This window comes from Saccopteryx bilineata, chromosome 1 (assembly GCF_036850765.1).
Source record: "Saccopteryx bilineata isolate mSacBil1 chromosome 1, mSacBil1_pri_phased_curated, whole genome shotgun sequence".
NCBI classification, from domain to species: Eukaryota; Metazoa; Chordata; class Mammalia; order Chiroptera; family Emballonuridae; genus Saccopteryx; species Saccopteryx bilineata.
This window is the reverse complement of record NC_089490.1, coordinates 140,650,163-140,663,986: the sequence shown is the minus strand read 5'-3', so window position 1 is coordinate 140,663,986 and position 13,824 is coordinate 140,650,163. Positions and strand designations below refer to the sequence as shown.

The following is a 13,824-nucleotide window of genomic DNA, read 5'->3' as shown; positions in this document are numbered from 1 at the left end:
AGATATCTTCCAGAGTCAGAGACTAGTCTAGCACTTTGAGGATCCCATAAGTGGAATTTCCAGGGCACTGATACCTTTTATCCTACTCACTCCTCAAAACAAGTCTCAACATAGTGACAAGTGGCTGGTACTCATCTCCCAAAACTGGTGCCTGAACTTACAAAAGTTAAATCAGTCTTCAAGGACAGCTTTGCAAAGGTGTGGTTCAAGTATCAGGCAATGTGGATGGCAGTGTCCTGAAGAGGAAGGAAGCTCAAGAAAAGCCGCACATTCCTCGGGCAGTGGCCTATCTCTTGGTGAATCCTGGTGCGAACGGTGCTTGCAAAACAGGGTGGAATGTTGGTGACAAGGCTGGGCCTTGTGGGTGCCCACTGACTCTAACAGCATCAACTCTCTCTATAAAGAGGGAAGGGGGTTACAGGCAAACCTGGGGCAGCCCCACCTCCACGCTAGTCTTGGACCTTGTCTTTCATAAGGAAATGCCAAACGATATAGATAAGTGCCCTGTTCAAATGCTTACCTACAGCAAAATGGGCTGTAGCCCTCGAAAAGAAACTTCTTTACAGGGCTGTGACTTCCCCAGGATACCACATCCTAGATGTGTCCAGTAGTTCAAAAGGAATTTCAGATTTGCAGTTTGCAGTTGTGTTTTTATTTTTGTAACACAAAGAGGGAAAAAGGAGGCAGAGGGACAGGGTCCAACCATGTCCCTATAATAGCTTCTGAGGCACATGTCTATTCATATTTGTTTTGAAAAGACAACTTCAGGGCTGTTTCAGGAAAACTCCCTGAACTGTCCATTGCAGTGCAAAGAGCTCAAACTGAAAACGTCTTGACTATTTGCCACACAGGGATCCAACAAGAGATACAAAACAAAACTGTTTATAAAATGCCCCCCTTAACACAGGGGCGAGGGCACTAAAGATATGTTAGTAAACAGAACCTTCCAGGAATAAGCTGGCTGCAACTTCATGAAATCAAAAACATCAAATAACATTTCCAACTGTAGACATGCTGGCTTAAATACAAAGAACTTTACCTAAAGAGGAAGATCACAAAATGCACAGGTGTGTGTGGGGGGGGTCTTCCCCAACACCTGCCTCTTGTTTCTGTTCCAGACAGACTCATGGACTGGAGCAGACATGCAGCCTGCCTGCTGTGGGACTCAAGTCTCTGGGGGATGCAGGGTTAGCTCACTGTTTGCTCGCCTGCCTGCCTGGCTTCTTTTCTGGTTGACCTCTGCCGGTTCCTGGGATCCCGCCTCGGCCCCGGCCGCCAAACACACCTGCAGGACAAAAGTGGGGGCTTCAGGGGTGCCAGGCTCCAGGGCATTCTAACCCCTCTGAGCCTCAGTGCCCTCTGTAAAGTGAGAAGAGCAGGATGAAAATGTGGGGTGGTGTCTGACCAGAGCTGATCATGGATGGTGCTCAAGAATGTTCTCAGTGTGACAAAGGAGAATACCAAACCTCCCAGGGAACAGAGATAGAGGCGAGCCACAAGTCACACTGGGGCTTGAGTCCGGCTTCCTGGGATAGAGGTCCCAGGGCCGGGGTGAGGGTTGGGCTGGGATAGGGGGTGGTCATTGGAAGAACAAAGCCAGGGCTTCCACGAGTGGAGAGCAGGAACCAGGGGTGGGACTCTGGCCAGGGATGGGACAGAGAGTCCCAAATCTGTGGCTGAGGTCTGCACTGAGGATGCAGGACCTCCCTCACACTAACACTGCTCTGTGGGTTGCCCCAACTCACTTCTCATGAGTTAAGACCAGCTCTGCCAAGGGGGCTTCTGTGAGATTTCCACCTGCTGCTGAAGTCACTGGGGCCTTTTTCCAGACAGGCCTGAGCAGGCCATTCCCCTCACCCTCCCAGCAGCCTAGTCAGCAGTAGTGGCCCCTAGTGTAAAGAGTCTGGCCTCAGGTATGAGACACTCTGAGACCCTAGGGCCTCACTAACTCCCAGTCCCTGTTAACCCTCCACCTAGAGTGCCTTCCCACCCTCTTCCCTGTGGCTCACTCCTAACTCCTTAGCTTGGCTCAGGGCTGGCTCCAGGTCTGGCATTCAGGAGGCCTCCACAGACAGAAGAGACAAAGCCAGGCCACTCCTAGAACAGGAGCCTAATCAGGGAGGTAGGGTTTACAGATGACCTCTTGAGTTTGGGCCCCGGCTGACTATACAAATTTAATTCTATGCCAGAGTTGTCATCTCGGGACAGTGAGGAGAAGTCTATCAGAAAGGCGTGACCAGCCCTGGCTGGTTGGCTCAGCGGTGGGGTGTCAGCCCAGTGTGTGGAAGTCACGGGTTAGATTTCTGGCCAGGGCACACAAAAGCGCCCATCTGCTTCTCCACCCTTCCCCCTCTCCTTCCTCTCTATCTCTCTCTTCCCCTCCCACAGCCAAGGCTCCACTGGAGCAAAGTTGGCCCGGGCGCTGAGGACGGCTCTATGGCCTCCACCTCAGGCACTAGAATGGCTCCAGTCACAACGGAGCTATGCCCTAGATGGGCAGAGCATCGCCCCTGGTGGGCATGCTCAGTGGATCCCAGCTGGGTGTATGTGGGAGTCTGTCTCTCTGCCTCCTCGCTTCTCACTTCAGAAAAATACAAAAAAAAAAAAAAAAAAAAAGTGTGACATTGGCTTTATATCAAGCAGTCACGTCAGGGAAGGGTCCTGTGCCAGGCCCTTAAGTTAAGGCCCTTGCCTGTGGACTGATGAGGTGGGCACCACCAGACTCTCTCTACAGAAGGGAAACTGAGGCTTAGGGAAATGCCAAGTCATGCCCAGATACAGGCAGGTACGGAGACAAGTGCTCCAGGCCCAAGTCTGTGTGGGCCCCAGATCAATCCGCTGGGCAGGACCTGGTGCTCAGAGAGCACCAAGGCCTCAGATAGGACTCTGGGCTGGGTTTGGGGGTGGGAGCAGGTGACAGTCAGCGGCAGCAGCTGCTCCACAGAAGAGCCTGTGAGTCATAGCCCCCTGGCTATGTTGGGAGCAGAGGCTCAGAGCCAGGCCTGCTATACTGTGAGAGCACCAGCCAAGAACGTCAACACTAGGCCGAAACAGATGTTATGTGCTGCAGCCACGTGTGTGTGTGTGTGTGTGTGTGTGTGTGTGTGTGTGTAGGGCCTACCTCGCCCGGCACCCCCCATGCCACGGCCTTTCTGCTGCTTCTGCTGCTGCAGGCCACCACGGCCACGACCCTTGGCGACCACTTCTTCCTTGACCATGTCGATGATCTCGTCAGGGATGCGTAGGTACTTGATGGTGCTGCCACGGATGTAGCACTCAGGCATCCGCCAGAACTTGTCACCATCCTACACAAGAGGGAAGCCAGGTCTCAGATCCATGGGGGTTCCTGTAGAGTGGGTACAGACAGCTGGGTGGTCCCAAGCCACCTGCACCTGGCATCATATCTATAGGCTGCCAAGTTCACAGTTGGGATCTCTACAGACCCTTAGCACCCTTGGCACATGAGGAGAGGCAAGACTACATGGAAGACGGTCTCCGTGGCCTCAGCCTGTCCTCGAGTATGGGATGGGGTTTGTTACCTGCAGCCCAAAGTCCAGGGTGGGGGGCTATCCCATGTACAAGGTGCTATCATAGCCCAGTTCCTATCTGCTCCTGCTCCAGGCTTCTAGAACCCACTTTCTAGAACCTTTTCTATGTGCCTTGACTCATTCATTCATCCAACTGTTTCCTGGCAGGGTCTGGGCTTGGTGTGGGACACAAGGCAGCAGGATGGAGACCCTGCGTGACAGGTGAAGAGGGCCTGGAGTGGGGTAGGGAGGCAGGTCTGCTGCTCACCAGGACCGGCTCCTAAGATGTCAGTTTTTAGAAGAGCTAACTGAGGCTAGAGAGATGTGGGAGCTCACAAAGTCAAAACCCTGTAATTCTAGAGTCCCCCACCCCATACCCGAGGACCAGCATAACACCTTCCCCTGACGTCTCCTCCTGCTGCCCATGGACAGCAGTCCCAGGCCTCTTCCATCAGGTTCGTTTCCCGGCCCTACCCCAGTTGCCCAGAGCCAGAGGCCTGAGTAACTTTCTCCTCCCCCCACACTCTTAGAAATCAGACCAAGACCTCTCCCTGCTTAGACCCCAATCAGGGCCCCCTTGGCCCAAGGACCAGGTCCAAACTCAGTGTGGCTCAAGGGCCCAAGATCCAGCCCCACCCTGAATCCCTTTTCTCAGCACTTGACACATCTTCCAGATGGAACTTTCTGAAACACACAAGGAAGGCTTCTAGCCCCTAGCATTTTACACACGCTGTTTCCACCTTTTCTTGTCTGGCTAACTCTGGTCCTTGACCAGGCTTGCTCCCAGCCTCCCTGAAATCCTGTCCTCCCACATGACACTTGCCAGAAGACTGATCTGGCCCAGCAGCACTCAGCAGGTCAGATGGAACTTTCAAGGGCTGACTCTTCCCAGGAACATACACAGCTCCCATATTACATAGGAACCCCACAAGGCCCTGCACATTCCTTTCCCAGAAAGAGTGGGCAAGGGGCCAAGTCTGTGGAGATGCAAAGTATAGCCAGACAGAAACAGAAGGATTCTGTGGAAGCTTGAGGCTGGGGCTGGCTGCTCGTTCCTTGGCTTTCCCTCAGCCAAGGACAGGCTGGGCCCAGTGAGCTCCCTATGGGAACCAGGGCTCACTCTGCTTTCCATGGTAGGAGCTTAGCGCCTTGCAACTGGGGCTTCCCCTGGGATCTTCGCCCCTGGAGTCTCTGAACCCCACCCCCAGTGCCCAAGGGATTTTGAACCTCACCCCAACCTCTCCTCCCCACACTACCTGGTCACAGAGACACCTTTCCAGGAGAGTCACATTTCTAGGCTTAGATGACTCTGGAGACCGGACCATCTTCGCCCCAAACATGGTGCTTGGTTCTAGGTCGCACATGTACAAAAGGACATATGGATGCAGGCTATGCACTACACAATGGAGCTGCCCAGACACTGTTGCCTGGCATGAGGCAAGACCAGGAGAGAGCTTCTAGTAGGCTGGTGTGGGAACTCCACAATGTACCATTACAAGAAGCAGGTCATGGTGCTGTGTAGGTGAGGGAAGGGGTCAGGCCCACCAGGCTGCCTGTTGGGGTATGACCTGTCTAGAAGGATGGACCAGGGGCCTTATGCTGTGTTATACTCTGGCATGGCAAACCCTAGAGGCACGGCTGCCCACAAGCTCAAGTGGCTTGTGGGATCCCCCTTGGCTGGGACCCCCCAACAGCTTCTTTTATAACCTAGGGACTGTCACTGGCCAGAAGGGGACTAAGACTGGAATCCAGGCAGGGAGAGTTCATGCACATTAGTGAGAAGAAGCCCAGCCTCCACCACTGTCCTTGTCCTCATGGCTCTGGGGTCATCCTAATCTGTGACCCCAGGGCCCCCTCTGCCCTGGTGCCTCAGGTTCTAGCCCTGCATTTCCTGGTTTCAGGCCTGGGGAAGTAAACAAGTCTCCTGGTTCATGGGGCCACAGGGCCATCCTTGTCCCCTGGTGACCTGGATACCCCATGGCCCGCAGCCAATAGCAGCCAAGGCTGACAGTAGGGTTGGGTCAGCCTGCCCTAGAAGCCAACCCCAACCAGTACAGCAGGGACTTGTAGCCAGATGCGCTCCCTCAGGTCTTAGTCCTTCCTGGTCAAGGGTGGATGCGGGGGGGTTTAGCAGCTCAGTACCTGCTGGGCAAATATCCCCACAGGTACAAAGTCCTCACAGTTTCAAAGTCCAGGGCACAGGGGGACTTGGAGCCCTGTCCCTTAGCAATGTTGCTCTATACCCAGCCTAATCCCTTAGGCCACACCCCTCCCTTAAACCACTCCACCACAGAATGACTTGTGGTAGGCTAAGTAAGCCCCACTACTCCTTCCAAAAGGTGCAAGGAAGGGCCTTCACCCCATTTAGAAGCCTGAATGCTGAGGTTCTGTAAGCCTCTAGTGCAAGAGAGTACTCCTGGCACACTGCCCCTACTCCCCATGCCTGCCTACCACACTCAATGGCCCTGTGTCACCACAGACTGGAGCTCAGGGCACTCACCCTGGACGTGCAGATCACCTCGCGCAGGTTGATATTCATCCAGTTGTCACAGCTTACCAGGTGCCCATTATATGTCTCCCCATTTTTAAGCTCCACCAACTGGAAAGAAATGGACTCCAAGTCAGCCATAGGCCCCAAGGGAGGTGCAGCCCTACCACTAAGAGAAGCCCTGACCTCATACAGATATGTCCTCAGCTCCTCCCAGGACCTGGGGTTGACAACATGCAGTGCCCATGCCCAGAGAGGCCAATTGTACAGGTACATGTTCTGCTTGCTTTATAGACTGTGCTGGGCATAACAGATTTTCTATGAGTAAATCTTTTTTTTTTTGGTAGTGGTAGTGGTGGGGAGACCCAAACAAACAATATATCCACGTGAAAATGCATACACAAACATTGACAGCAGCCAACATCTACAAATAGCCAAAAGGTAGAAACAACCAAAATGTCCATCAACTCATGAATGGATAAACACACTGTGGTCATCCACAGTGGAATATAATTCAGGCATTAAAAGGAGTGAAGCACCTGACCAGGCGATGGCGCAGTGGATAGAGTGTCCGACTGGGATGCAGAGAACCCAGGTTTGAGACCCCGAGGTCACCAGCTTGAGCGTGAGCTCATCTGCTTTGAGCAAAGCTCACCAGCTTGGACCCAAGGTCGCTGACTTGAGCAAAGGATTACTCGGTCTGCTGAAGGCCCGTGGTCAAGGCACATATGAGAAAGCAATCAATGAACAACTAAGGTGTCGGAACGAAAAACTGATGATTGATGCTTCTCATCTCTCTCCGTTCCTGTCCGTCTGTCCCTGTCTATCCCTCTCTGTTTCTGTTAAAAAAAAAAAAGTGAAGCACTGACACACGCTACAACATGGATGAACCCTAAAAACATGCTGAATGTAAGAAGCCAGACACACACAGACCACATGTATGATCCCATTTGTATGAAGTGTCTAGAACAGGCAAATCCAGAGACACGAAACAGATTGGTGGTTGCCAAGGACTGGGTGAAAGGGATGGGGAGTGACTGCTAATGGGGACAGGGTCTCCTTTTGGGTGATGAAAATATTCTGGACCCCAATAGAGGTGATGGCTGCATAACATTGTAAATGTACTAAAGGCCACTGCATTGTTCACTTTAAAAGGTTGAGCTGTATTGTATTTGAATTATACTGAATAAAAAGAAATAAAACAGGCCCTGGCCAGTTGGCTCAGTGGTAGAGAATCAGCCCAGCATGTGGACATCCAGGATTCAATTCCCAGTCAGGGCACACAGGAGAAGCTACCATCTGCTTCTCCATCCCTCCCCACAGCCATTGCTTGATTGTTCAAGCGCATCAGTCCCAGGCGCTGAGGATGACTCCGTGGACCCTCCACCTCAGGCGCTAAAAAATAGCTCAGTTGTGAACATGGCCCCAAATAGGGGTTGCTTGGTGGGTCCCAGTAGGGGAGCATTTATGAGTTTGTCTATCTCTCTTCCTCTCACTTGGAAAAGAAGAAGAAAAATAAAGAAAATAGATTGAAAATAATGCACATCATGTGATCCCATCTGTGTTTGAAATAACTGTGTAAAAAATAACATTTACATATACACACAATATCACATAATTTGTTAAGTTGCTGGAAAATGAATTCAGGGAGGTTCTACTCGAAGTGTCTCTCGTGTTTCAAAAACTTTTTAAACATGTTTGACATTTTTAATAAGCATATATTGCTTTACAAGCAGGAGAAATGACTCTGGTCCTGACCTGTGTGGGAGGGAAGAGAAAAAGCTGCTGTTTGGTGGACAGGCAGGGAAGCAGGTTTGGCTGGAGGCACCTCACCCTTCATCCAGTGTTCCTGTCCCTGTGCTGAGGCTGGTCGCTACTGAACCTTGCCATCCCAGATGGCACATACTCACCATGGGGTGATTCTGAGCCGTCTTAAGCAGTGACAGTGGGAGCTGAAAGGCAATCAAAGGCACAAGATTTGTGTGTTAATCAGCTCCTGGGAGCCCCACGCCTCTAGGCAGGATCCCATGAGAGCACCAGGGGTACAGGAGTGCACGTCTAACCCCTAAGAGGCATTCACCTTATTCTGCACAAGCCCAGGACACACACCTGCCTCCCAGGTTAAGAAAGTGTCTCAAGTCCCATCTGTCTTCTCAGAGGCAGCTGCCACCTGGTCCCAGTGCTGACCTTAGAATTTATTTATTATTTGGGTTTTTTTGAGCGAGGCAGGGAGAGAAAGCCAGGAACATTGAACTGCTCCTGTATGTGCCCTGACTGGGGAATTGAACCAGCAACCTTCACGCTCTGGGATGACGTTCCAACAAACCAAGCTATCCAGCCAGGACTTAATTTTTTTTTTTTTGGTAGAGATTGGGGGAGGGAGGTGGTAAGGAGGCAGGCATTCATTTGTTGTTCCACTCGGTCACGCATTTATAGGTTGCTTCCTGTGTGTGCTCTGATCAGGGATTGAACCTGCAACCTTGTCATTTCAGGACAATGCTCTTAACCAAACTGAGCCCAGCAGCCAGGGCCTTGGTTTTTGTTTTTTTTATAACTCACGCTGTGCATTTTCCTTAAACCCTCCGTGCTTATCAACAGCATTACAGCGCACAGGCCCCTCTGCTGTGTTTGGCTCAACTGATGACTGAGATGCATCCACATGGATACATGCAGTTCCACGTCTTTCATTTCCAGCATCTCATAAGGCTATCGTCACCCATTTACAGATGGGGATACTGAGGCTTACAGACAGAGAATGTTGCCCAGCACTAGAGTTAAGAGACAGAGCCTGGCTTGACCCTGTCTGTCTGTAGCCGGAGGGCAGCCCCAACCGGACTAAGAGGGATTTGGCCAGACACAATGGCGAGTCTACCTCAGTCTAAGGAGGCCACATCTGAACTGTTTTCAAAGACAGAAATTCTCCAGGTACAAGGAAAAAACATTCCAGAAAAAGTTTGTGGTTATTGCAAGAGATGGTAGATAAAAGATAGGACCTTCTAAAGCTCACCCAGATAAGGTAAACTTTTAAGATATATAAATATATTTTAAAGATTTTAGAAAGGGGAGAAAGAGAAGTGGGAGAAGCAGGAAGCATCAGCTCCCATATGTGCCCTGACCAGGCAAGCCCAGGGTTTCAAACCTGCGACCCCAGCATTCCAGGTTGATGCTTTATCCACTGCGCCACTACAGATCAGGCCTAACTTTTAAGATTTTTTTTCCCATTATTACTGAATTTCTTTCTAATAACAAACATGGGCCCTAGGAGCATAGCTTAGTTGGCTGGAGCGTCGACCCCGTATGCAGAAGTTGTGGGTTCGATTCCTCGTCAGGGCATATACAAGACTTAACCAATGAATGCACGAGTAGGTGGAACAACAAATCAATGCTTCTCTCTCCTTTCCTCTCTCTATAAAATCAATCAATAAATAAAAATTTAATGTTTAAAAATAACAAATATGTAACTGGAAAAAGAATCAGTTTTCATTTTGGGGACACAAATCAGGACCCATACACTGGAGCCACCTTTGACTCTCCAGAAGGGTGACTCAGGTAGCAGTGCTTGGGTCCAGGGTCCAATGGCAGGTCATTCAGTATGGCTAGATAAAAGTTCTGACCTCAGGGCTCCGCAGATGAAAAACTGTCTCAGTGAGGAACAAGACTTTGCTTCATCCTGCCCTGGCCTCACACTACTGATACAATATGAGGCAGCTGTTTCTCCAGGTGGTGGAACTGGAAGGCCGGAAATGGCCTTCTACCCCCACAAAGTGGTGGAACTGTGCAGGCCGGAAATGGCCTTCTATCCCCACAAGGTCGCTTCCCATGAAAGGGCTTGGGTGGGAGGGGAAAAGATCCATATTCCACAAGCCAGGGGAGTCGCCAGGGGAGGTCCAGCGACAACAGGAAGCCAGGCCCAAGCCCACTTCCTGTACTGGCTTCCTGGACTGTCAAGATAAGAAGAGACAGGCCACGTGGAAAAGGGGCAGTTGCTCCAAGGACAGGCACGTTGGGGACTGATGTGGCCAACCCGCAGCTCCTGCCCTCTCATTTTGGTGCATCTGCACTGTCTGTGTGACACTGCACCCAGGCTGTGAAGGAGAAACAGGAGGCTCAGATCCATACTTGGGGCCATGCACCCAGATCACCTTTTACTATGGAGAAGCTGCAGGTTTTCCTTGGCAGTGGGAATGTGAACCAAGGTGATGAGATACCTGGGTCCTCCTCCCACAGCACTGGAGATGGGGCAGGGGTAGGCCAGCCCTGGAATGTGAGAATGAAAATGGACTCAGTTGTCAAGAGGTGGAGGGAGGGCCAGAAGAGAGAACTGCCGAGGGACACAGAGCAAGGTCCTAGTAAACCCAGTGAAAGTAGACAGATGCCTGTCAACAGGGGTCCTACAGATGTCTTTTTATGTCATACACAACCCCTATGCTGGTGATGGGCTTTCTCAGGTCACCACCTCGTCCCAGCTACTAAAAATACAGTTCTGGAGGATCCATAGCTTCTGTGATTGTCACTGGTAGTGCCCTATCCACAAAGCAGCTAAGAGGACATCTGAAACACAGAGGGGACCAGCACCTGCTCCCAGCCCTCCCCCTGACTTCCCTAACAACCACTTCCCAGGCATGCCACAAGGCCAGACCTGACAAGGCTCCAATGAACTGGCCCACTGTGCTCCTCACACACCATGCAGGTTCCTACTGCTCAACCTTTGTTTCTGCAGTTCCCTCTGCCTGGGGTGCCCTTCCCCAGGCCGGCTGCTGATCATATGTCATGCCAGGCCCTCATAATAACCCCATTTAGGAAATGAGGTTTCCACCTGGGGCACCCTCTGCTATTTCCATTATAAGAGGTAGCCAGTCTCTAATTATCTTGTTTACTTGTCTCCCTGGCTAGACTTGAAACATCACACCTTCTGCTAGACTGGAAAACTCAGAAGGTATGGACTTTGTCTAGTGCCAAGCACTGGGCCACGCACATGAGACTCAGTAAATATCTGCTGAACAAATACAAGGGAAATACACATACTACCCAGGGAGGCACTTAGGGTGGGTGCAATGCTCACCCCACTGCACAAATAAGGAGAGGCTCAAGGGAGAGGTGGCATCCAGGCAGCCCTCCACTGCTGCAATGACGAGGAGCAGTGGCCAGAGCTTGCCAACTACATCCTCGTCCCCAAATTGTGCTGGAGACAGAGAAAAGAAAAAGGAGAGGATACTGGAGCCCTTAAAACTCCATGGGAGCCTGACCTGTGGTGGCACAGTGGATAAAGCATCAACCTGGAAATGCTGAGGTCACCGGTTCAAAACCCTGGGCTTGCCTGGTCAAGGCACATATGGGAGTTGATGCTTCCAGCTCCTCCCCCCTTCTTTCTCTCTGTCTCTCTCTCCTCTCTAAAAATGAATAAATAAAAAAAAAAAATTAAAAAAAAAACTCCATGGGAAAGAGGAAGATACATATGAACCTGTCAAGTGAAACGAAGCAGGGGCAGACACTCAGTTCTGAGGGTCACTGGGCCATCTGGAATTGGGAGAGTCAGAAAAGCTGGAGGAGAGAGGATTCCTTTTTCTGGGCTTTCTCACAAAGATTGGGGTCTGGTTCTCAGGTCTGGAAAAATCCAGGACTAGACCCTATGGGTTCCTGAGGCTCCCAATTCAGGAAACTGTCAGAGGCCATCCCCACATACACACCCAGCCCCCTGCTTCCAGCCACCAAGACCACAGGGAACTGGGGGTGTGTCATGCCTTGTCCACTCCTGGACACTGAAAACGAAGATGCACAGTAAGTTGTGCTGCTAACATTCTAAGAGCCTTGCAAGCCCTGAAATTCCCCCAAATTGGTTTAATTTGATAACTCAGACGGGCCTTCTACTCCCTGGCACTCTCGCTTCCCATTATAAGGTTAGATAACATAGGATTCACTCAGGCACGCATCCCTGCCAAATTCACTCTGTTGCATTCACCGGGCCTTTCGGCGGTCCCCCTCCTCTCCGGCCGGTTTTCCCGTCTTCAGAATGGGAAGACTGCGGCTAGGCCGCTATACTACGATTACACGGTCGTTCAGCCCTAAGTTCCCCGAGACCAATGCATCTTGAGTACCCTAGGCGAGCCCCATTCTCCGTTCTCAGTTTCCCCGCCTCGGCCGAGGAACAGGACTTGAGGCCCGGATTATACGGTCGCTCTGTGTCGCTCCTTCCCAGCGCCAGCCCCGAGGGGCCTTGGCGGCCGTGTACCCCGCCTCCTGGCGAGAGCTCACCATCGCCCTGTCCTCACCATGATATCGATAGGGACCTGACCGGCTGGTCACTTCCGTCGTCGCAGCCGCCGCTCACGCACCCACTAGTAGTCGCCCCGCTGCCCGCCACTAGGCTGAATGGAGTGGCAGCAACTTGAGCCAGTCAGCATGGGGCTCAAGAGAAGGACACCCTATCCACGTGTAGTAGGGCGGGGCCTGCTAGGCACAATGTGCGGGGCGAGTCGTGCTGCCGGAGGAATAAGGGAAGAGCCGTAAAGCGCCTCAGTGAGTGCTGCAAAAGGGAGCGGAGCAACGTGCTCCGGCGCTGGGGACCTTCTAGGTAAGGCCCACGTGCAACATGGTTCCAGCTTGTTGTTGGAGAAACTGAGGCTCCATGGTTATTAGGAAGTGCTTTCGGGCTCCTACTTTTATGAATCTCACTATTGTAGTTGGACCTTATCCAAGGCACATCTTTGGTAATTTGAGATCCTGACTATGCCCTGCTGAGCCTTAGTTGTCTCTCCTGTAAAATGGGTGTAATGATAGTGTCTGCTCTAGAAGGTTGCAGTGAGGAACTAAAACTAGTTAAGCCATATGAAAGCACTTTGGACATCTGACAGATACTAAGCACAGTGCATGGGCATGCAAAAAATATGTATTGAGTTCCTACTACTTGCCTGCTCTTGGAAACACAAGTGAACAAACCTGATAAAACTGGCCCTCCTTGGGCTTAGGAGCCTATTGGGGAAACAGACAATAAACAAAATAAATAGGCAAATGTAGTCTTCTTTTGGGTTGCTGTAACAAATTACCACAAATTGGGTGGCTTAGAACTTGATTCAGAGTTCTTTCTTTAGAGAGGACAGACAGGGAGAGTGATGAGAAGTATCAACTTGTTGCGGCACTTTAGTTCACTGCTGCTCATATGTGCCTTGACCCCGGGGCTCCAGCAGAACCAGTGACCCCTTTCTCAAGCCAGCGACCTTTGGGCTCAAGCCAGCAATCATGGGGTCACATCTATGATTCCATACTCATGCCGGCGACCCCACGCTCAAGCTGGAGGAGCCTGCACTCAAGCCACGACCTGGGGGTTCCAAACCTGGGTCCTCAGCCTCTCGGGTTGACCCTCTATCCACTGCACCACCGCCTGGTCAGGTGATTCAGAATTCCAAAGTTGGGGTCAGCAGGTTTGCTTCCTACAGAAGGCCCTGAGGGGCCATTCCTTCCATGCCGCTGTCCCAGCGTCTGCTGGTTGTTGGTAATCCTTATAGTTCCTGGGTTTGTGAACACATCACTCTAATCTCTTTCTCTTCACAGGGTTTCCTTCTGTGTCTAAATCTTCCTCTTCTTTCTGTATAAGGACACATCTTTCTCTTAATAGACTCACTTTAAATCCAAATTAATGCTATCTCGAGATACTTAATCACATCTGCAAAGATCTTATTTCAAGTAAGGTCATACTTACAGGTACTGGGGCTTAGACCATATCTATGTTCTGTTAGCGAATTGATCAAATTCAGAACCCATATAAAGTGCCAGGCACTTATCACCACTGGACCAATACTTGTCCTTCTTGTT

The 13,824-nt window shown here is 51.1% G+C and overlaps 1 protein-coding gene across 6 annotated transcripts; it reads right to left on the bottom strand.

Moving 5' to 3' along the window:
* Positions 1-636: 636 nt before the first annotated feature.
* On the bottom strand, positions 637-12,405 carry LSM4 (LSM4 homolog, U6 small nuclear RNA and mRNA degradation associated). Of its 6 annotated transcripts, none has more exons than XM_066269515.1 (6): positions 12,285-12,324; positions 10,224-10,272; positions 7,926-7,967; positions 6,028-6,126; positions 3,122-3,305; positions 637-1,285 (listed from the first exon to the last, which is right to left on the bottom strand). In XM_066269515.1, exons 3-6 carry the CDS (start codon positions 7,926-7,928, stop codon positions 1,194-1,196), a joined length of 378 nt encoding a protein of 125 aa, XP_066125612.1. In that variant the 5' UTR covers positions 7,929-7,967; positions 10,224-10,272; positions 12,285-12,324; the 3' UTR covers positions 637-1,193. The 6 variants fall into 6 exon arrangements, with proteins under 6 accessions (XP_066125612.1, XP_066125620.1, XP_066125583.1 ...); XM_066269523.1 differs by lacking the exon at positions 12,285-12,324 and adding an exon at positions 12,268-12,284; XM_066269486.1 differs by lacking the exon at positions 12,285-12,324 and adding an exon at positions 11,262-11,302.
* Positions 12,406-13,824: the final 1,419 nt, after the last annotated feature.

Coding starts and splice junctions, on each gene's coding strand:
- LSM4 (XM_066269486.1), bottom strand. CDS start 11,287: ATGCTTTATCCACTGTGCCACCACAG. Junction 10,273..11,261: donor TATCCACTGTGCCACCACAG/GTCAGGCTCCCA, acceptor CTCACATTCCAG/GGCTGGCCTACCCCTGCCCC. Junction 1,286..3,121: donor CATGGGGGGTGCCGGGCGAG/GTAGGCCCTACA, acceptor TTTGTCCTGCAG/GTGTGTTTGGCGGCCGGGGC.